This window comes from Lissotriton helveticus, chromosome 9, assembly GCF_964261635.1.
Source record: "Lissotriton helveticus chromosome 9, aLisHel1.1, whole genome shotgun sequence".
NCBI lineage: Eukaryota > Metazoa > Chordata > Amphibia > Caudata > Salamandridae > Lissotriton > Lissotriton helveticus.
This window is the reverse complement of record NC_136070.1, coordinates 1,268,403,253-1,268,426,982: the sequence shown is the minus strand read 5'-3', so window position 1 is coordinate 1,268,426,982 and position 23,730 is coordinate 1,268,403,253. Positions and strand designations below refer to the sequence as shown.

General features: G+C 46.5%; 1 protein-coding gene across 1 annotated transcript in view; it reads right to left on the bottom strand.

The window, feature by feature from the left end:
* Positions 1-293: 293 nt before the first annotated feature.
* The window catches only part of LOC144782456 (uncharacterized), a 74,459-nt gene continuing 51,022 nt past the window's right edge, over positions 294-23,730 (bottom strand). Inside the window, exons 4-5 of the mRNA XM_078661832.1 lie at positions 12,731-12,863; positions 294-1,075 (exon numbers count right to left, since the gene is read on the bottom strand). Of these exons, the coding sequence (XP_078517958.1) occupies positions 884-1,075; positions 12,731-12,863 (325 nt within the window). The 3' untranslated portion in view covers positions 294-883. The remainder of the gene's footprint in view (positions 1,076-12,730; positions 12,864-23,730) is intronic.

The window sequence follows — 23,730 nt, the reverse complement described above, 5'->3', positions numbered from 1 at the left end:
CAAGTACCGAATTGTGGCTGTGGGGAAAAGGTGCAGGGTGTGAGGGGGGGTGGCGGACCACCAGTCTTCCGTAACAGGCTCCTGGGGGCTGGACCCGTGACAATGGTGTTGCAGAAGAGAGACAACCGAAATGCAGTAACTGGAACAGGGAGGTGTTCGAGGCTCAAGGAAAGAGTACAGTGCATCGGGTTCCTCCCTCTCTGTTTTTCCAACTCGATTTATAATTGACGATATGTCTACTTGCCAAAGGCAGTGCTAGAGGCATCCATCATGGTGTGAAGAGGTCTACAAACGAGCATTCACAGATGTTATTTATTTTCATGATCTCAACATAATCCAGACCAATCCTCAAACAAGAAAATACAGAAAAAATATTCCAACTGTTAAGTGCATTTTAAAGTTCTTTTTAATTGCATTTATAAATTAAAGAGACTGGTAATTGGAGGATACCAGATGGAGTCTTCATTCTAGGCATACGAAAATAAATTTTTTAAAAAGTAACCACTTGGCTGCTAAGGGGTTTTCCCCTCCTGTGCTGCTTATTTATGAACCCCATTATACATGACGAGTTGACCTTGTCATGAGCACAGCTCCAGTGTAGCCTCATGACGAGTTCACCTTGTCATTAGCATGCAAGTGGTTAAGGAGACTCGTTTGTCTTTCATTATATATTATATTTTTTCAATAAAACTATCTGAAGCAGCATCTATCATTGTTTTCTAAATAGCATTTTAAAAACACAATAGTGGCTTTTTCTTGCAATCCATCCAGCACCCTCATACAGGCAGTCACAAAGGCAGTGCATGGGGTTTGCACATGTAACAGGCGGGGTTCCCACTCTTCGAAGGTCTCAATAGGTCCATGGTCGATATCGCGACGGACACTAGGACGCGTGCGCGGACTGGGAGATATCGGCAAGGTAGGCCGTGTACTGGTCTTCACAAGTCCTCACACAGTCCAGGAAGTAGTTCTCGTCGGTGATGGCTCTGAGGAGGTCTGTCTGCACCAGACAGATGTCATACAGTTCTGAGGTGGGGGCAGTACGTGTACGACTGCCATCCTTCCCCTCAAATACCTGCCGCAAAGAGAGAAAAACAGACGTCAAACAAGGCACTATTTCTCTTCTTTATTCAGTGGCATGATTTTACCACTGCAACACAAGAATACATTATAAAACTGTGTGTGGTCTTTCCATTACGATTACAAACCATCTTACATTATTAAGTGTCATTGTATTTGTTATACCATATGTTTGCGTATAGCATCAACACTACAGTTGCTCAATGATCCAGTTGGATTAGATGTATGCGGTATCTGTTCCAAAATTAAAAGATGCTTGCGCCGTTATTTAAAGTGGTATCAAGGTAAAATGTTTCATGTACATAACCATTCAGCGGAAGCATTCAAAATTCTATAGTTGTATGCCAAGTTTCAAAAAGGTGCAACTTTAAGTGGAAAGGTTGGTCACCACAGCCCAATTTTACCTACAGACGATAATTCCCGTCACAAACGTTTGCGCGGGACATTTGCTCTGCAGAAATATTTTTGAGAGCGAAATTCTGTAAATACCCAAGGTGATCCAGGGTTCTATTTTACCACAAAACATGCTATTTTCATCAACAATTTAATTTTGTATTTTACCACTTCGCACTCTATAAAAACTACTTACCAAGCTCATGCTAAGTTCACAAACATAGCACACACTGATTCACATGAGGTCTGCAAGAGGGGTTCAGTTTTAGGGTTTCTGTAAGCGAACTGCTTTTTGAATTAAGTAAGGTAGAGGACTGAAGCAACACACCCATGGTCTCAGTTACTGGTATGCCTGGGAGTAATGGACCACCTCTGGAAGCATTGAAGGCCATGGAGCTTGAAGAGAAGCCATACACAGGAACTGAATGGCTTTGTCTGGTGCTGTGTAAGGCCTGCTGGCCAGTCGCTCTGACTGAAACATGTTCTGCGCGGCTAGTGATAGAATAAGCTGTATCTTTTGGACTATGTTTCACTTCGTTACATAGCGACAAGGCAACGTCTGAGAGCTCTCTCGGGCATGCAAGGTAGAGTTACAGTAACTTGTTGCACGCAACACTCCATGATATGTAACACCTAAGCCTAGTCTTATAGGGGCCAACTTGTGTAGAGTAAAAAAACAGGTCTCTTCCCCAGTTCTGAATTTCCAACAGTAGGCGTTCTTGAATGTTCCTTTGTGTGGTGTTTACTTGCATTGCACAAATGGTTCTAGAAACCATGAGGGTGACATCACGGGTCGATGGGTGGAATGTTGGGGTGAATAGAATGTCGGAGGAATGGTTGTAATGCGACAGTTGGGAGAAGCCGTGGTTAGTGGTGGATGTGCTACCCGCTCTCCTTCCTACAATTAAAGCACTTACTTGGTCCTTCGCTTGCTGCCGCATTTCTTCACTACAAGTGGGCGACGATTGAAGAACCCACTCGTCCACTAGTCCTGGATCCTCATCTTAATTCCGCCGACCCCCTTCCCTTAGTTTTGGTACCGCCTGTCTGATCGCGCTAAAGCACTGCTGGAAGTTGACGCAGAAGTTGTGGATTCCCAGGATTTCAACGCTGTGGTTTTGAAGGAGAGCGGATAGTCTACTTTTGAGAGGTCAACTGAATTCCCCTTGGTTCCTAGCATCCTTGAGGGCAAGGAACCCCTTCCGTTACCTCCAGTAAGTACCACACAGCGGAATTGCTGAGGTCATTAGAGGCTACGCTCCCTTTCTCCACTGCTCAGCAAACCTGCCTCCTGGCACACTACTGATAGGGGGATAAAGTCCCATCGGATCTTAGCATCATTGAGGGCCCGGAACCCCTCCTGTTAACTCCAGTAAGTCCCACACAGCGGGATTGCTGAGAGGTTGGTGGAGGCCCTGCCCCCTTTGTTCACCACTCTGCAAATGCACCTCCTTGGGGATGAAGTACCCTTGGATGCGGAGTGTCCTTGAGGGCCAGGAACTCCTCCTGTTATCTCCAGTAAGTCCCACACAGCAGGATTGCGGAGAGATCATCAGAGGCCGCCCCCTTTTTCCACCACTCTGCAAACATGCCTCCTGGTGCACTACTATTTGGGAGATTGTGCCCATTGGATGCTGAGGGTCCTCCTCGGTGGCCAAGACCCCCTTCTTGTACCTTCCTCCAGTAAGTCCAACATAGCAGGATTGCTGAGAGCTGGTTGGAGACCCCTGCCCCTTTCTCCACCACACTACAAACACAACTACCAGTTAAAAAACCACAGTACATACCATATTATTTGTATATATATATATATATATATATATATATATATATATATATATATATATCCAACCGAACAGTTGCCTGCTGTGGAAGAAGACTTCACCACGGGTAAATATCAGCCCAAAATATTTATTCAAAGAAGCAGCAGCAACACCAAACAAAATGTCCACTGCATTTCAGTCCCTTCCCGACGCGTTTCATCTGTTGACTTCATCAGGGGAGTTGGGTGGGAGTAAACAGCTCGGCATGGTTTGGCGGCACCTTTTCAATTCAAACCGGCTTCAGTGGGCGTGGCTCACTGCATGGCCTCCTGGTAACTGTAGTCCCAGCCAGTATTATCAAGTGTTTCGCCTGCTGTTAACTCTCAAAATTATCGAATTTCAAATCCAAGTGGATCGTGGCATATGTTGTTCAGTGGAGCCACCGCTTGCATAACCTTTGATAAAGGCACCCGTTCCAAAGGTCAATCCGCCGCTTGACGGACTCAATGGGACACTGTTGCCAGCGTCGGGTCATCTTCCGCGGCCCAGGCAGGCCGCTATAAATCCAACCGAACAGTTGCCTGCTGTGGAAGAAGACTTCACCACGGGTAAATATCAGCCCAAAATATTTATTCAAAGAAGCAGCAGCAACACCAAACAAAATGTCCACTGCATTTCAGTCCCTTCCCGACGCGTTTCATCTGTTGACTTCATCAGGGGAGTTGGGTGGGAGTAAACAGCTCGGCATGGTTTGGCGGCACCTTTTCAATTCAAACCGGCTTCAGTGGGCGTGGCTCACTGCATGGCCTCCTGGTAACTGTAGTCCCAGCCAGTATTATCAAGTGTTTCGCCTGCTGTTAACTCTCAAAATTATCGAATTTCAAATCCAAGTGGATCGTGGCATATGTTGTTCAGTGGAGCCACCGCTTGCATAACCTTTGATAAAGGCACCCGTTCCAAAGGTCAATCCGCCGCTTGACGGACTCAATGGGACACTGTTGCCAGCGTCGGGTCATCTTCCGCGGCCCAGGCAGGCCGCTATAAATCCAACAGAACAGTTGCCTGCTGTGGAAGAAGACTTCACCACGGGTAAATATCAGCCCAAAATATTTATTCAAAGAAGCAGCAGCAACACCAAACAAAATGTCCACTGCATTTCAGTCCCTTCCCGACGCGTTTCATCTGTTGACTTCATCAGGGGAGTTGGGTGGGAGTAAACAGCTCGGCATGGTTTGGCGGCACCTTTTCAATTCAAACCGGCTTCAGTGGGCGTGGCTCACTGCATGGCCTCCTGGTAACTGTAGTCCCAGCCAGTATTATCAAGTGTTTCGCCTGCTGTTAACTCTCAAAATTATCGAATTTCAAATCCAAGTGGATCGTGGCATATGTTGTTCAGTGGAGCCACCGCTTGCATAACCTTTGATAAAGGCACCCGTTCCAAAGGTCAATCCGCCGCTTGACGGACTCAATGGGACACTGTTGCCAGCGTCGGGTCATCTTCCGCGGCCCAGGCAGGCCGCTATAAATCCAACCGAACAGTTGCCTGCTGTGGAAGAAGACTTCACCACGGGTAAATATCAGCCCAAAATATTTATTCAAAGAAGCAGCAGCAACACCAAACAAAATGTCCACTGCATTTCAGTCCCTTCCCGACGCGTTTCATCTGTTGACTTCATCAGGGGAGTTGGGTGGGAGTAAACAGCTCGGCATGGTTTGGCGGCACCTTTTCAATTCAAACCGGCTTCAGTGGGCGTGGCTCACTGCATGGCCTCCTGGTAACTGTAGTCCCAGCCAGTATTATCAAGTGTTTCGCCTGCTGTTAACTCTCAAAATTATCGAATTTCAAATTCAAGTGGATCGTGGCATATGTTGTTCAGTGGAGCCACCGCTTGCATAACCTTTGATAAAGGCACCCGTTCCAAAGGTCAATCCGCCGCTTGACGGACTCAATGGGACACTGTTGCCAGCGTCGGGTCATCTTCCGCGGCCCAGGCAGGCCGCTATAAATCCAACCGAACAGTTGCCTGCTGTGGAAGAAGACTTCACCACGGGTAAATATCAGCCCAAAATATTTATTCAAAGAAGCAGCAGCAACACCAAACAAAATGTCCACTGCATTTCAGTCCCTTCCCGACGCGTTTCATCTGTTGACTTCATCAGGGGAGTTGGGTGGGAGTAAACAGCTCGGCATGGTTTGGCGGCACCTTTTCAATTCAAACCGGCTTCAGTGGGCGTGGCTCACTGCATGGCCTCCTGGTAACTGTAGTCCCAGCCAGTATTATCAAGTGTTTCGCCTGCTGTTAACTCTCAAAATTATCGAATTTCAAATCCAAGTGGATCGTGGCATATGTTGTTCAGTGGAGCCACCGCTTGCATAACCTTTGATAAAGGCACCCGTTCCAAAGGTCAATCCGCCGCTTGACGGACTCAATGGGACACTGTTGCCAGCGTCGGGTCATCTTCCGCGGCCCAGGCAGGCCGCTATAAATCCAACCGAACAGTTGCCTGCTGTGGAAGAAGACTTCACCACGGGTAAATATCAGCCCAAAATATTTATTCAAAGAAGCAGCAGCAACACCAAACAAAATGTCCACTGCATTTCAGTCCCTTCCCGACGCGTTTCATCTGTTGACTTCATCAGGGGAGTTGGGTGGGAGTAAACAGCTCGGCATGGTTTGGCGGCACCTTTTCAATTCAAACCGGCTTCAGTGGGCGTGGCTCACTGCATGGCCTCCTGGTAACTGTAGTCCCAGCCAGTATTATCAAGTGTTTCGCCTGCTGTTAACTCTCAAAATTATTATATATATCTCTCTCCAACCGAACAGTTGCCTGCTGTGGAAGAAGACTTCACCACGGGTAAATATCAGCCCAAAATATTTATTCAAAGAAGCAGCAGCAACACCAAACAAAATGTCCACTGCATTTCAGTCCCTTCCCGACGCGTTTCATCTGTTGACTTCATCAGGGGAGTTGGGTGGGAGTAAACAGCTCGGCATGGTTTGGCGGCACCTTTTCAATTCAAACCGGCTTCAGTGGGCGTGGCTCACTGCATGGCCTCCTGGTAACTGTAGTCCCAGCCAGTATTATCAAGTGTTTCGCCTGCTGTTAACTCTCAAAATTATCGAATTTCAAATCCAAGTGGATCGTGGCATATGTTGTTCAGTGGAGCCACCGCTTGCATAACCTTTGATAAAGGCACCCGTTCCAAAGGTCAATCCGCCGCTTGACGGACTCAATGGGACACTGTTGCCAGCGTCGGGTTATATATATATATATATATATATATATATATATATATATATATATATATATATTACCTACTGTTAAAGTTAGGGCCTATTTTCCATAAGAAATCCGCAACATTCTATTTGGAATAACTTTGGCGCCGGTTGATGAATCTTCGCAAAATTTTTAAAACTGGGGGGGCGCTCTGGTTCGCTCCTATCCTGAAAGTCTCCGGTGATTCGTGAAGCGGGGGCCGAGAAAAAAGGGGGGGTTCCAAAACGTGTTTTCCTCATGCACTTTTCAATAGGAACCGTTCATAGCGGCTACAGCCCATTCGGCTGAACGGAATTACACCAAATTTGGCAAAGAGGTAGTCCTCAGTTCAGACTCATGCCTTTTGCTTAAATTGTGTAAATCCGTTCAGTAGTTCCTGAGAAAATTACAATTAACAGTACATATATCTATGGCCTCAGAGGATCCGCGCACTCTGCCGTGCACGAGCTGTATTCTAATTGGCTGTCAACACTCCAAATCAGGAAGTGTTGGCAGCCATCTTGTGCTTTTTTAGAACCAAGGCACAAGAAACCTATAAAACAAACGCGCAAAACGCGAAAAGGGGGCAGGGTAGAAACACCCTGCCCCCTAGGCCTGTTCAGGGGGTCCAAGAAGGACCCCCAAGGCCCCAATGTTTTTATTTTTTTTATTTAAATCGGCTGCGCGGATGCTGCAGATAAAAAAAAAAACGAAGCGCGTGCTCCCCCGCTTCTATTATAATTAGCCCCCGGGGGCATGTTTATAAAAATAAAGTGGGGGGGGCCCAATCCCCCAACACTGCCCCGGGGACCGCCACCCCCCGGGGCAAAATCATGTGTAATTGCAGGGTGCACACGGCCTTCCCGCAGCTCCGAGGACCACCACCCCGGGGACTTAAAATTATAATTTTGGGGGGACCTCTAAGGCCCCCTGAGCCCCGGGGACCGCCACCCCCCGGGGCTCGACTACATGGTGATTATTTTTCATTTAAATGAAGAAAAAAAACCTGTGTGGGAGGGGCTTGACACACACACCCCAGGGACCGCCACCTCCCCGGGGCTCTAAATATGTAAATTGGGGGGTCTGTGAAGGACCCCCCCAACCCCGGGGACCACCACCCCCCCCGGGGCTTTAAAAAAAGGTGGGCCACGCAGCCCCCTCCTTGAGCACACGAGGGCCCTGGGGACCGCCACCCCCCAGGGCAGGCTCCTGCAGTGTCCCTGGGTGCCCACCCCCGGGACACTGTAGTTTGCTATGGCAGGATGGGAGCCTCGCAGCTCCCATCCTGCCATAGAAAACTGCTTTGCTATTTGGACGAGAGAGCAGGAAACCTGCTCTCTCTTCCAAATAGTAAAGTAGATTGCTTTTCCACATGGGGAGCAGTAGGTTAGCTGCTCCCTGTGTCGAAAAGCAATGCCAGCTCCCGCAGGAGGCGGGGAGCCGGCGGGACCGCGGGGGATTGGGAACCCCCCCACCGTCCCAAACGAAGAGGGCGAGCTCCGGGGGATGGGGTCCCCGGGGCTACAAGTGGCCCGGGAGGGGGGCCACGCCCCCCCCCCCCAAAAGTAAAAAAATTAGAAAGTCCGGCTCCGGGGGATGGGGTCCCCTGGGCCATAAGTGGCCCGGGAGGGGGGCCACGAGGTCCCCGCCCCAATAGTTTTAAAAAAATAAAATAAAAAGGCCATGCCCCGGAGGATGGTGTCCCAGGGGCGATTGAGGCCTTGGGAGGGGGGGCCACGCGGCCCCCTTCCTCTTTTTTTAATATTAAAAAAAAAAAATTAGGGGGCAGGCTCTGGGGGATGGGGTCCCCAGGGCCCAAAAAATATAAAAAGAAGAGGGGCTACACAGGCCCCCTTCTTAAAAAAAGAGGGGGAACGAATTCCCCTAGAATACTGGGGGTCCTTGGGGGCCAACTAGCCCACCAGGAACCTCCAGGATGCGCCAGGGGGCTGCGTTGCAGAGAGGGGTTCTGAGGCCACGCCCATTTTAACACCTCTCTGCAACGTAGCTCTGTGGTGCTTACTGGAGGTAGCTGGTGGGCTAGTTGCACCCCAGGGACCGTCAGTATTCAAGGGGAGTTAATCCCCCAACTTAAAATGCGCCATGGGGCGCGTTTGCACAGTGGTGAAGGGAGGGGGCAGGCCTGAGTTCACATGTGTGCAAAAACAGCCTGTGGCACGGTTTAAGTTGGGGAATTAATTCCTTGTCAATCCTGGAGGTCCCTGGGGGCCAACTAGCCCACCAAGTACCTCCAGTACGCGCCACGGAGCTGCGTTGCAGAGTGTTGTAAAAAGGGGCGTGGCCTCTCAACACTTCTCTGCAACACAGACCCCTGGGGCATACTGGAGGTACCTGGTAGGCTAGTTGGCCCCCAGGTGGTGCGTTTTAAGTTGGGGAATTAATTCTCTTTCAATACTGAGGGTCCCTGAAGGCCAAATAGCCCAACAGGTATCTCCAGTATGCGCCAGGGAGCTGTGTTGCAGACAGGTGTTCAGAGGCCACGCCCCTTTTTACACCTCTCTGCAACGCAGTTCTGTGGCGCTTATTGGAGGTACCTAGTGGGCTAATTTGATCCTAGGGACCCTTAGGATTGAAGGGGACTTAATCTCTCAACTTAGAAAGGCCACAGGGCGCGTTTACACAGTGGTGAAGGGAGGGGATGGGGCCTGAGGTGATGTGTGCAAACACACCCTGTGGCGCGTTTTAAGTTGGGAAAAAAAATCCCCTTCAATCCTGAGGGACCCTGCGGGCCAAGTAGCCCACCAGGTGCTTCCAGGAAGCGCCACTGCGCTGCGTTGCAGAGAGGTGGTGCAGGCCGTGCCCCTTTTTACATCCCTCTGCTACGCAACTATGTGGCACTTACTGGATGTACCTAGTGGGCTAGTTGGACTCTAAAGACCCTCAGGATTGAAGGGGAATTATTTCCCCAACTTAAAATGCGCCACAGGGCGTGTTTGCACAGTGGTGAAGGGAGGGGGTGGTGTAGGAAAGTGGCTCTATATATATACTGGACCGAAGTAAAATCAGCCGAACTACAAATTTCAATTTACTCACCTGTTATCAGGAGAGACGTCAATTCTGCATCTTTGAGCCAGTACGGATCCTGAAAAGTAATTCTAACTGTACTTACCAGTAACTTGAATTTCCTTCCATAGGCTAACATTGACTGGTTTCACATGCAAATTCTTTTAAGTGTGGAGTTTTGGAGCTTTAAAATATTCCTCTAAAATCAGCTGAACTACGAATTCCGATTTACTCACATGTTATCAGGAGAGACCTCAGTGCTGCATCTTTGAGCCCAGTACTGATCCTGAAAAGTAATTCTAACCGTACTTACCAGTAACTTGAATTTCCTTCAATAGGCTAACATTGACTGGTTTCACTTGGAAATTCTTCTAAGTGTGGAGTTTTGGAACTTTAAAATATTCACCTAAAATCATCCGACCTACGAATTCAGACTTATTCACCTGTTATCAGGAGAGAACCCAGTGCTGCATCCTTTAGTCCAGCACCGACTCTGAAAGGTAATTCTAACCGTACTTACCAGTAAGTTGTATTTCCAGCCATAGGAATCCATAGTCTTGTTTTCACCAGAAAAGTTTCTAGTTGATTTTCACAAACTACAAACATTCCTTAAAAATCGCCTGTATAACTGAAACGCATTCTTTCAACTGTTTACAGGAGATAACACTACTTACCTGCTAAGTGAATTTCCTCCCATAGGATAACATTGGTGATTCTATGTGGAAAAGTTTCTAAGTGTCAACTTTTAAAATACAATAATATTCCTTAAAAATCACTACTGTAACCAAAACGCTTTTACTCAAGTGTTTACAGGAGATGTCCCAGGACTGAATCTAGGATCCAAGACTGTGGTTAGGAAAGTAATCCATAAAGTAACTAATTGCATTTTACTAGAAATTCCCATTGAGCTCAATGCTGCATTGTGTTTGAAATTGTGTTGCCCATTGCAACAACTGTAGCCACTGTACTTAAAAGTCTATTGCCTATTTCCAAGTATTTAAACTAAAGTAATTCATTCTGAGAAAGTATATTTTGTAATGTAAAGTATAATGTAATTAAAAAAATAAAATATCTAAAAATAAATAGTTTACAAAAATGTAGTAAATCAGTGTCAAAAAAATAAATATAATAATACATTTAAAAATTGTCATTTACAAAACTTTTGAAATTCAATGAAAAAACAATAGATTTCAGACATGTTATAGTTAGGCATTAGCATTTAAAAAACCTTAGAAATTCACTGAAAAAAACATAGGTTTTAGGGGTGTTATAGTTAGCTGGACATTTCACTCGTACAAAACCATTGAAATTCCTCCTTTATAGTTAGTTGTACTAAGTATAACTCGCACACCCGCAATCCACTGATGATGATGTCACATATTACATCATTCATGACATGGTCAGTGACATCACTGATGATATCACTGTCAGACTGTCAGACTGTCAGACTGTCAGACTGACTGTCAGACTGACTGTCAGACTGACTGACTGTCAGACTGACTGTCAGACTGTCAGATTGACTGACTGTCAGACTGACTGACTGTCAGACTGACTGACTGACTGTCAGACTGACTGACTGACTGTCAGACTGACTGACTGACTGTCAGACTGACTGACTGACTGTCAGACTGACTGACTGACTGTCAGACTGACTGACTGACTGTCAGACTGACTGACTGACTGTCAGACTGACTGACTGTCAGACTGACTGACTGTCAGACTGACTGTCAGACTGTCAGATTGACTGACTGTCAGACTGACTGACTGTCAGACTGACTGACTGACTGTCAGACTGACTGACTGACTGTCAGACTGACTGACTGACTGTCAGACTGACTGACTGACTGTCAGACTGACTGACTGTCAGACTGACTGACTGTCAGACTGACTGACTGTCAGACTGACTGTCAGACTGACTGACTGTCAGACTGACTGACTGTCAGACTGACTGACTGTCAGACTGACTGACTGTCAGACTGACTGACTGACAGTCTGTCTGACTGACAGTCTGTCTGACTGACAGTCTGTCTGACTGACAGTCTGTCTGACTGACAGTCTGTCTGACTGACAGTCTGTCTGACTGACAGTCTGTCTGACTGACAGTCAGACAGACTGACAGACAGACAGACTGACAGACAGACAGACTGACAGACAGACAGACAGACAGACAGAGCTGGGGCAACAGAGATGCAATGGAAATTGGATGGAGGAGATAAGGGAGAGAGCAACAAAAGTGCATGGGAGAAGCTTACGAGAGGGACAGCAACAAGGAGGTATGCAGCAGAGGTACATGGGAGAGACAGCCAGCAGCTACAGGAGAGAGCAAGCTGAGCATGGGTGAGGAGAGGACAGAAACACAAGAGGAAAAGAGCTGGAAACACATACGCACTCTGATGGAGTGTTTAATCAAAAAGAAAAAAGTAGTTCACAAAAAGTGAGTAATGGAAGGGCACAAGACAGCCAGTGAAGAGGTCATATGCCAGGGGAGGAACAAACACAAAATAGACAAGGAAGCCACTAAATAAGAAGCAAGAAGTGAGAATGTAAAAAAATACCAATGTTACGCAATGCGTGGGATGTAAGCCACTATACGTTTTTTGAAATCCACAATAGGCCTTTTGCTTCTGCTGTCTGGGAGTCTCCACCTCAAAGTGGGAGTGCATGAAGTTATACATGTGCTACAAATCTGGCTGATAATGATCACTTCTACTCAGTGGGGAGCTTTGTACTTCATGCATTGAGTGATGGGTGGTGGTCCTGAAAACACCAAATCAAACAGATACAGGGTTAGAGACTACGTTCTTCTCAAAGTGCTTGCGATTAAGACAAGCTTATATCGGAGCATGTAGGATTTACAGCACATGTGGACACTAAAGCAGGGATTTCCAATGCAGGCCGGATCCATACCAGATTTTTATAATCACCACCTATTATGTAACCCATTTCCATTGAAGTTTGTTGTATTTGAATATATCTCATTAAGATATCTTAAAGTCTGACATGGAACCGGACGTATACTGGGAGTCCATGCACTAAAGGCTTATACCACAAGGTAGAGTATGGGCAAAGAAGGAGTGCAGCCATACCCAGCTGGTCTTGACAGAGGTATTGCTAAACTAAGCAGCGATAGTGCATATACGAATACACGGACAACAGTAGTGTCCAAATATTGCAGCAGGTAGGATGCTAGCCGTAAAATATATTGAGCTTACCTTGGCTTGAACAATACTATCGTCTTCATTGAGGCGAATGTTGTCATCGAAGAAAATATGGTGAATGCTGGTGTCTTGCGGATCAATCCAAAATGGCTTCCCACCCGTGCTCCTGAACTGATGCCTTGCCCACCTGAAAAAGGAGAACAGACCTTATTGAGTTCTTTTAACAAGACATCATAGTTTGACATGAAGCAGAACATTTCAGAAACTTTGTGTGCAACATAACTATCACAAATTGTGTATTACTCCTACTCTAAAGCCTTCACTAGCTAGTCTGTGCTTCATCGCAGGAGAAAAGACCATCTGTAGCCTGCCTATTCTGATTTCTCCTTTGGTTGCAAACAGAACAAAGAGCAACTGCACAGCAGTTATGCAGGGGACGTCGATAGTCAGACAGAAAACAAACAGTGTGTGAAGACCACACACATTAACTATACAGGCAACGAGGAGGTAGGAGCAGTACAAGCCATACAATTCCCTGAGGTAACAGTACCACAGACAGCTGCTCAAGTGACACAATGTCCTCCGATTCACTCCATCTGACCTTCACATAGTGCAGCTTTGAGCAGGTATCTGTGGTCTGTGAGTGAAGGGGGTCAAAGCTGCCTCTTAGCCACCAAAAGAAGGGGGTAACAAGTCAAACCTGCTCAAATCAGGGCCTACGGAATACGAGGCAGCTGGCAATGTGCAACCCCCTGTGACTGGTTACACACAAAGATGGTGTTTTGCAAGAAAGGCAAAATCTTCACCCCCGCATTTGCATTTCAAACCAGGAGACTTTTGTTCTCTTTTTTGTATTCTCTTTTTTTTCCCTTCATCACTGCCTACTCCCACCGAGGAGACTGGCAAAATCCAAAAGGGACACCTTCCTCTTTCCGAATATGCTACTACCGCCTTCCAAGTCCCGGTTACTGATTGATGGTTTGCGAACTATTGACACACATCAATGTAACTCATAATTTGGAAGGGATGTTCGATTCAGGCCCCCACCAAATTCAGAATGGGTCGGGGAACTCGTTTTGCAATGAGGAAAGGCTTCCCACAGGGCCGGCCTTAGGCATGTGCAAGCTGTGCACCTGCACAGGGCCGCCAAGCCAATATATATCCTTAATATAATAATCCTCTGAGGATGGACACATATTTGCGTGGCAGCCCCAGTGGCAGGGATTTGGCGGCCTCCGGCTTTGTTCCACTTCCAAACACCCTGACCCCCTTCCTGAGCTCCGGGGGGCTCCACCCCGCCCGGACCCCCTCTTCCGGGGCCCCCTACCTACGCTCCCTGCCCAGGGCCGCCATGAGTCTAGAGCCGCCCCTGCTTCCCAGACTCATTAAACTTCTTTAGTACATAGAATAAAGACATTTTGTTATTGCAAACGATGATTTTGTGAACAGCATGGTTAGAGCGTCTTCGACATTGGGTGCCTTGACTCGCTGACATGAGAAAGTGTTTGTTAGCTTAGAGAGCCAAAATCAAAATTGTTAATACCTGTAGCAGTGCTTTTGAAACTTGAAGGCTTTCTGCGTTCACATGCTGTGCATTATTCTGCCATCTAGTGGTTAAGGTCAGGGATAGTCTTAAATTCACTTTCTTTTTTTTCAACAGGTATCAGGTCATTGTCGACCATTTGGTCATCTGTCCCTTCTCTTATGGCATCAATGGTATGTCCCGGAAGCTCCATCACGTTTGCCATTTTTAGATATTTTTTCTCCATCGTCCTTGCCTGTATAGCTGCCTTTGTGTTCATAAATTGTCCTCCCAACTGTAAACATTCACATGTTTTCTGGTGGAGGTGGAAGGGTCGCATGTGAATACTGAAAGACTTCAAGCTGCAAATCTACTCCTACAGGCAAGTAAATATTCACCGATGCGGATGAGTTGACTCACTAGTGACCTGTAGCTACAACAATGGAGTCCGCGGCCATTGACCCCTCTGACTTGGTCCATTGTGAAGTGCCAGTATTTGTTCTCCACGCGTGTAGTAACCGTCCTTTGCAGATGCTGGTTCTTTGAAGGCCTCCCTTCATTGCTCCTGAACAATAGGCAGCATCTGAAGGAACTGGTGCTTTCGTTGAGAAGGTAGCAGGATTTCCAATACAACGTGTGTTTTCTTTTGTTTCTCTTCCAGCTTGACGCTGTAGGTGCTCGCTGCATGCTTTACCACTGTGTCGTACTCTGAGATATCATCCGGCGGTGTGGGCCTTGACAACTAGTAGTCGACACCCTCTTCCAATGATTCCGCATGGATGTTCTGCCAGTCGTCTGAGACTTTGTCCTCAAAGACTACCTCTTGGTACTGTTCATGTACTGGAGTCGTCAAACGCTTTCTTCTTTTTGATGAGGGCTACAATTTCGGCTTTGAGACATAGTTTTTTCTTCTCGATTTGGAGCTCGCTTTTTGGTGTCGAGTTGAACACCAAAGACCTCTTCCTCCATGCTAAGGCAGCCCCCTCTGGGGATGGCTTCTCCATCCTGAACTCTTGATCGCCTTTTGGAATGGAGTCCGGTTTCGAGGGCTTACCTCCAGCGGTTTCGTTTTACTTTGATCTGTGTGGCTTTTTGGTCCATTGCTATGGCCCTGGGACCTTTAAAGTCGAGGTAGACTTCTTTAATTTGGAGCCCGATCTCTTTGACTCCATCCCACATCTCATTGGTACCATATATTTTCATTGTCCTTCGATGACTGTTTCCGCAACACTTTCCCGCTCTCACCATTGATGATTTTGGCGTCAGAATCCTGTCGCTGCGCAATCACCGCATCACTGTCCCTATGAGTGTCCTCCAACCTTGGAGTGTGTTTGAATGCCCGTCATGGCGTAGAGTGTCCACCTCTGCCTTTGCCTTACTTTAAGGGTCTTCAGTTGTAAGTCCACATAGGCCCGGCAACCAACCGATGTGTGGTCCTTGAGCAGGCACAAAGTGAAGACTTTGGGTCTATCCTTCTGCACTAGTTGTTGGTGGTATTTAGGGCAGAACCTCAAAGGTGTATGCTTGGTACCCCGCAGCATTCTCTGCACCTCGGGTCGAATGCCTCATGGTCCTGTGGGGTTAGCCAGGCCAAAGGCTTTCACTTCAACCCGTCGATCTCTGTTGGTGTTCATCAGTGTTCTTCATCACAGGAAGTATTTTGCTTGTGTTTTTCTCTTGCTGACAAAAAATAGCTTTTTCCCTTCAATCCTCCCAGAACTATTTCTTCTGTACCCAAACTCCACGGTGGTGAAAGGAATCTAAAGATGGCACAAAAGCAAGGCAGCTTCAGGGGCTTATGTCTGACATCATAAGAGGAGGGACAGATTACCACCAAATGTCAGACGATGCCCACTAAAAATAAAAAGACAACATTTTTTTTGTAAGGAAGGGAATAGAAACAATTCCAGCCCCAACCACTAGAGCGCGGAATAATGCACAGCGTTTGAGTCCAGAAGGATTCATGCTGAAAAACGGTTTTTTGTAGGTCAACTCTTCCTTCCTTCCTTCTGATCTCAGTTGTTGGACACCTGCATGATTCACTTATATAAATCTGCCACATGTTCCCCTTTGCAAACCTGTGTCCACGACAGCATGCTGAAGCTTCTCAAACGCTTCTAGAGCTGCTTCACTCATCAAAGCAGATGGCAAAGCAGCATAAACTAGAACAAGCATTGGAAAAGTAAATATATCTGACCTTGGCAGACTGGTGCAATGGTCGATTAATGTTTTTATTGAAAGAATGTGCACAAAACAGAAAAAGAAACATGGCTACCTAAACATGGCTGTCATATGCTTGCATTAAAACATTTCACTGTAATAAAGCATTCACTGATGTAGCAGTTTTACCAAATATTGTGTATATATATATATATATATATATATATATATATATATATATATATATATATATATATATACACACATACATATACATATACATACATATATATATATATATATATATATATATATATAACCACAGATACTTTCAGATGTACTAGACTATTTGTTGTTATTTGTGAGGGAGGCAAGAATAAATCACCACGTAACAAAGCACTCAAATCACAGGCAGGACCAATGTGTCAATGCCACCACCTTATAACAGTAAACAAATCAGAAAACAAATCAGCATCTAACTGGGCACCCAAAGTGCAGGCACAATATATGGCCGCTACAATCACTCAAAGTGAAGGGACCAATGGGTGCAGTGGAGTGGCCCAGGGTTCCATGTTGTATTGGGCGGACCCAAACGTGAATGAAAACTTATCAGACCAACGCATGAAGTCTGCAGCCCAAAATCTCCTCACCATATGACTATATATCAAGCGACCCTTGACCTTGCCAGGTAGGTCGCTCCCCCACCCCCGCTGCAGCACCACCAGCGCTTGTGCCCGCATCCTTCTGTTTTTGCCCATTCCTGGGTGCTGTTTTCCCTTGCCCCCCGTGCCCACTGCTCAATTTCCCGCCGCTGCTGCCCCTGCGGCCCCCCCGCGCCCATTCGCCGTCCCCTGCCTCCCGCCTCCCAGCTTCTCCCTCCCAGCTCCTCCCTCCCAGCTCCCCTTCAACTGTCCTTCATCTCTGGCAGAACCCAGAGCGTCCGCCTCCCACCCTTCCGATCCGAAGCCACCGATATCATCTGCAGCGTCCCCCAGGGCTCATCCCTCAGCCCGACGCTGTTCAACATTTACATGGCCCCCCTCGCCCAAGTGGCCCGCCAGCACGACCTCAACATCATCTCCTATGCCGACAACACCCAGCTCATCCTCTCCCTCACCGAGGACCCTCACTCCGCCAAAACCAACCTCCACGAGGGAATGAAGGCAGTCGCCGACTGGATGAGGTGCAGCCGTCTGAAACTGAACTCGGACAAGACGGAGGTACTCATCCTCGGACCCACCCCCTCAGCCTGGGACGACTCCTGGTGGCCGATCACACTGGGAACAGCACCAACACCCACCGACCATGCACGCAACCTAGGATTTATCCTCAACTCCTCCCTCTCCATGGCTAAGCAGGTCAGCGCAGTCTCCTCCTCCTGCTACAACACCCTCTGCATGCTCCGCAGGATCTACAAGTGGATTCCGACCGAAACAAGAAGAACGGTGACACAGGCCCTCGTCAGCAGCAGACTGGACTACGGCAACGCACTCTATGCAGGAATCCCAGCAAAACACCTACGACGACTACAACGCATCCAAAACGCCTCCGCCCGACTGATCGTCAACGTCGCCCGCTGCAGCCACATCACCCCCTACCTGAGAGACCTACACTGGCTCCCCGTCTATAAGAGGATCACCTTCAAGCTCCTCACCCACGCACCCAAAGCACTCCACAACGCTGGACCAGCCTACCTGAACAGCAGTCTCAGCTTCCAAACCCCCACCCGCCAGCTCCGCTCCGCCAGCCTGGCCCTCACCGCTGTCCCCCGCATCCAACGAACGACCTCCGGCGGCAGATCCTTCTCCTACCTCGCCGCCAAGACCTGGAACACCTTCCCTCCCCACATATGGCAGACCCAAGACCTACTCGCCTTCAGAAGACTCCTCAAGACCTGGCTCTTCTAGCAGTAGCAGCACCCCCTCCACTCAGCGCCTTGAGACCCTCACGGGTAAGTAGCGCGCTCTACAAGTACTCTGATTAATTGATTGGAAGAGCCTTCGCCTACATTCCGGGAACGAGCTCCCAATCAACATCAGACGTGCCCCTACTCTGCCCATCTTCAGAAAGACCCTAAAGATATGGCTATTCGATTGACCGGAGCTGCACCCCTCCACCCCAGCGCCATGAGACCCTTACGGGTGAGTAGCTCGCTTCAAAGTTCCCTGATTGATTGATTGACTAGTCTGCATGATTTTTCTTTTTTTAAATAATAGTCTGGTGACACTCAAAGGCAAGACCTAAAGCAAAGTCAGTAAACTGTTAACAAAATGTGTATGAAATGTAAACAACTAGAAAAATCTATATGGAAGGAAAGCCCTGCACAAACTGACATTTCTGTCTCAGGCACTTAAAAAATACTAGCCACAAACCAAGCTGCAGTAATCCTTGTAGCCTTTGCTTATTCAAGCACCATTATTATCTTTCTTGAGGTCTTAGAACCTGTCCTGCAGTGCACCTGAATATTACAGTTAATTACCAAGATACAATCCACAGAGAAGCAGGACGGCGGGCTGCGATCCCAGAACGATGGAGGATTTGGAATGTAATTTAGTCACAGCCTGAGAAGGTTGGCGGATAATCCGAAGAGTTATTAAACCTCTGTGATGCCATACCTTCCAAAGAAGCTGAACCAGTGATCACGCTGATGCGAGATGTCGGTGCCCCTCAGGGAGGAGAGGAGGCCTCTACTATGAAAGACTCTTGTTGGGTTCCCTGTGTAGCCTCCTGTTGCAAGAGAAGAGACGACGAGACGCCGGTGGAGGGGCCCGGCGCTTGCTCTGTACAGCGGAGAGGCTAAAGCAGGGGTCTCCAACCCTTTATGTAATAAGAGCTACTTATGTTCAATGAAAATCATCCCGAGCTACTAATATTAGTAGTGTTGTAATAGTGACCGCATCATACAGGATTACATTAGTGGCCCTGATATGCATGATCTCTAGCAGTGATCACTTAAGTGAACTAGACAGGGTTGCCAAGAGTAGTGTAAAAAAGACACCAACGGCCACATGCATCAATGTTGCCGTTTGCGAATCCTTAATTGCGAAAATTAAGGAATCGCAAATAAGGATTTGCAAACAGCAATGCATGAATAATTCGCTTTTTTTTTTTAACCGATTCGGTAATTTTCCTTAATTACAATTCTCTAATTGAGAATCGCAATTAAGGAATTTCTACACATTCATAAAGGCCCATAGGAATGAATGGGAGGGCATTCTCAATTTGCAATTCATCATTGTGAATTCGCAAATTGAGAATGCAATTTCAAGGGTGCAGGGGTGTCCAAAAGACACCTGAAATTTGCTTTTGAATACATCTTACACACACACACATGCCCCAAGGGCACGTGTGTGTGTAACATGTAACAAAGAAAAATGCATTAAAAGCATTTTTCTACATTTTCGCAAATTACAATGAAGGTCTACTTCATGGTAATTTGCATTTCTAATTTCAAAATTCGCAATTTTTAAAAGTATGATGAATTGCAAGGGATCTCAAATTGAGATTCCTTAAATGCATTCGCAATTTAAGAAATCGCAATTGTGCATTTTCTTAAATTGCGAATTTCTGAAAAGGGTTGTTGCATTCCAAATCAGGAAATTGCATTCGCAAACGGCCGAAAAATGCGATTCGCACCGTTTGCGAATGCAATTTACCTTGATGCATGTGGGTGCAAGATTTAGAACACCTCTACATGGGTAATACATGACAGCCATAGCTGCAATACCCTTGGCACCAAATTAATAATATCAAATATATTTTAGAAATCCAACCAGAGTGAGTGAGTGTGAGTGAGTGTGTTTTTTTTATTAAACTAAGAAAAAACATTCTAATTTAGTAGGCTGGGCTGCACACAGGAGAGCTACCAGCAGCTCATGAGCTACTCGCTGGAGAAACCTGGGATAAAGGGAGATACACCTAGAAAGGCCACTTTTAGGAAATGTGCCAAAAGAAGTCTAAGGAGTGCATAAAGATGAATGTTGAGTGCCGGGGGGTCGGTCCATGCAGTCAATGCGGGTCCTGGCGCGTTGAAGGGGATTATGGTGCTAGCACTTTAACATTTCCCGCACCATGGAAAATAATAAATAAAAGAGTACTCGGTAACGTACATTACCAAGAAGTAATGAAGGGATTTGATGAGAAGAACAGGCTGTGTCACTGAAGTACCAATTTTAGGTTGCGTTGAACTAAATTTCTTTAACCATTTTACAAATATTTTGAATTTAAAGATGGAGCATAGATTTTTTTTCCTATTCTTTTATTTCCACGGTCTTGTGCATTTAAAGCGTGAGTAGAAGAGGCCTTGCTATCAACCGACATCTAAGTAACTTACTTTTACCGACGCTGTAAGGATGAGAGGCTGATAGGATTTGAAGCAGTTACCCCAAGACTGCACACAGACCTGAGCAGGGGTGTTTTAACTCGCAGTGCTAGTGGAGGGGTTTCCCTCAAATCCAGGCAGAACATTTCTCGAAGAGCTAGCAGCAAACAGGAAACAAGCATTGACAAAGCCACAAGGCCTGGCTTTAAATTGCCATGGCATGCAGATACAGGCATGCAGATACAGGCATGCAGAGCAAGCACAAAGGCTAATACAGTGCCACCCACCAAACCTTCCATTCATTTGTTCCAAAGTGATGGCGGCCATATTTGAATACTGCACCATCTTAGTTGAGGCAACACCCCTAAAGAGACAATAACCTCTCAAGAAAAAAATCAGCGCCCAACAAGCACCAGAGCAACCCCAGAAATTCTGCCCAATCAAATGCTCCCCTCAGGGTGACAAGCATCATGGGCAGGACCCAAGCCCCTCTCTTGGTAGCGCTTCTTAAAACAGTTTCGCTGTTGATCACATAAGGTTACGCAGCCACGGCGCCATCAAGCCAGATCTAATGCTAACTCAATAGCCTTCTAATATAACATGTATTGTATTGTAATTGCATTTATATAGCGCTTACTACCCCTGACGAGGCGTCGAAGCGCTTTTTTGGCGAGTAGCACGCTACTCCGGGTCCCATAGAGGATTAGTGTTGAATTAGTATAGTGAAACATGCAAGTACATTTTAAGTGGTGGATAGGTTGGTCAGTTATTTGGATTTGGAATGATAGCAGAAGGATAGAGAGGGACAAAGGTTTGTATTTATATAGCGCTTGTTTACGCACGTATTCGGGAAGCCCATAAAGGATTAGTGGTGAATTAATATGGTGAAATATGAAGTAATTTCAGTGGTGGATATTAGTCAGTTACTTGGAGTGAGAAGGATAGCGGAGGGATAAAAGGGGAAGAAAGATTTGCATTCATATAGCACTTGTTACCTCGATGGGTGTTGAAGCGCTTTTCTGGCGAGTAGCACGCTACTCCGGAACCCATAAAGGATTAGTGTTGAAAATTAGCATAGTAAAAAATATGAAATAATTTGAGTAGTGGATATGTTATTCAGTTATTTGGGTAGTATATTAGTATGATTGTGCGCAGTTTGAAAGGTTTATCTTATTAAACCGGCGAGCGATGCAAAAGGTGGATTGGATGCCTCACTCCAAGGCCAGCATGTTAGAAGAGATGCATTTAATTTCTAATTAAAATTAATACCCGTGCAGGCAAGTACCATTTCCAGAATTCTCATGTGGTTCTGTGAAGGCGCCGTGGGATGTTTTAATGACACCATTTGCTCATTCCAAATGACAGGGAGAATAATGTGATTATGTGACTTGGAAGTTCTGGGCTTTTGAATAATACACTATTTGCAGGAAATGATGAAATAACTGTTGCAACATCTCCAGCTATTATGGTTATTTACTTCGAGTTTTAATGCATCCCACACATTTAAAATTGTGAAAAATGGGCTGGCAAACTGGATGTGGCTCCAGTAAAAAAAATATGCTGCAATATTAATTTTCCTTTCTGCGAATGTCCTGGTCGCCTCTGCTAACGAGTCCTATAAACGCGGCTTGTCGGCATCTGCTTCCAAATTAAAACCCAGAGGCGGTGACCTTTCTGGTCACCGGCCCCAATTAAAACGGAATAAATGAAATATAGACTCAACTTCTTCTGTGACATTTAAAGGGTGGTTTCTCCTGATTACTTCTTTATTAAAGTTCTTGACAATTTTTTTCTGAAGCACACTGCTACCAAGGAAAAGTTACTTTCCCAGGACAGAGTTTCTTCTGTGTGCGGGATCATAGTACACGTTTTCAGAAGATGGCTTTTTCGTTTTCTAGAATGATGCTGGAAAGAAAGCAAGCCTGTCGGAGCAGCGTTTTTTGTTTTATATAGAACAAAGTCAGAGATAAGGGCTCTGTAGTTATGGCTAAGTTGCGCTTTCGTTTAAAAACTCAACTTTTGATTTGTTAACGTTGGCACGGGTTTGTGTAAAATGTGCAGCTTCATTTCACTATGTAAAGTTTGGTGTAAACCCGGCAGTTTGGGGGTATTTGGCAAATTTAAAGGTGGGTTCAAAAAAGAGAAAAACTTTCAATTTGGAACCCCAAACTAGTTCGTGCTCTCCGGGACAGCAATAGGATGAGAATTACACAAAACTTGGCAGGAACTTTACTTCATCCAAAAGAGACCTTTCTGGAGGTTATGTTGAAATCTGTTCGGGTGTTTTGGGGGGATATTTGCATTACAGAAGGCGCTGAGTGGGCTTTGAAGGTTAGTAAAAAAAAAAAACCTTTAAAGTCAGGTTTAAGAATGGCTGAGGATGACCGTTCAAAAACAGGTTTTCAGTTCACAACGCACCTGAATGGTTGAAACAACCGTTTCCACATCATGCTGTGGTTCTGACTCCCAAGAGCAGCTCTGGATCCGCAGGGTCTGTGCTGGCGGACACGGATTGGCTACACCCTGCTGCTCCCACCCACCTTTGGACGCGTGGCCTGGGTGCAGGCTATGGCAGTCCTTTGAAGGGCTTCTGTGGCTGAGGAGTGTGTGCAGAGCATGGCCAGTGGCAAGGGTCTGTGGCCACAGCTTGCAGGGCCAAAGGCTGTGTAGCAGGCCTGGGGGTGGAGGGTGGTTGAAGGGAGGGCATTGAGGGCTGTGGTGTGGTAGAATGTCTCGGCCTAATGTCAAGGTTGGTGCACATGCCCAAATCTCGTCTAATGCAGCGGATTGGATACAGTCAGTGACGGCTTACCATGATGCAAGATCAAAGCCCTGTGCAGTTACAATACTTTACATAAAACAGAGAAAATTCACTGCTTACTGTTAGCAACGCAGCCATCCATATCCTCTCCCCAACGCAGCCATAACCCCTCCCCCATGCAGCCATAACCCCTCCCCAACACAGCTGTAACCCCCTCCCCAACGCAGCCATAACCCTTCCCCTCTGAAGGGGGATCTGCAAAATCTGCACCAAGAAGGGGAAGGAAATTC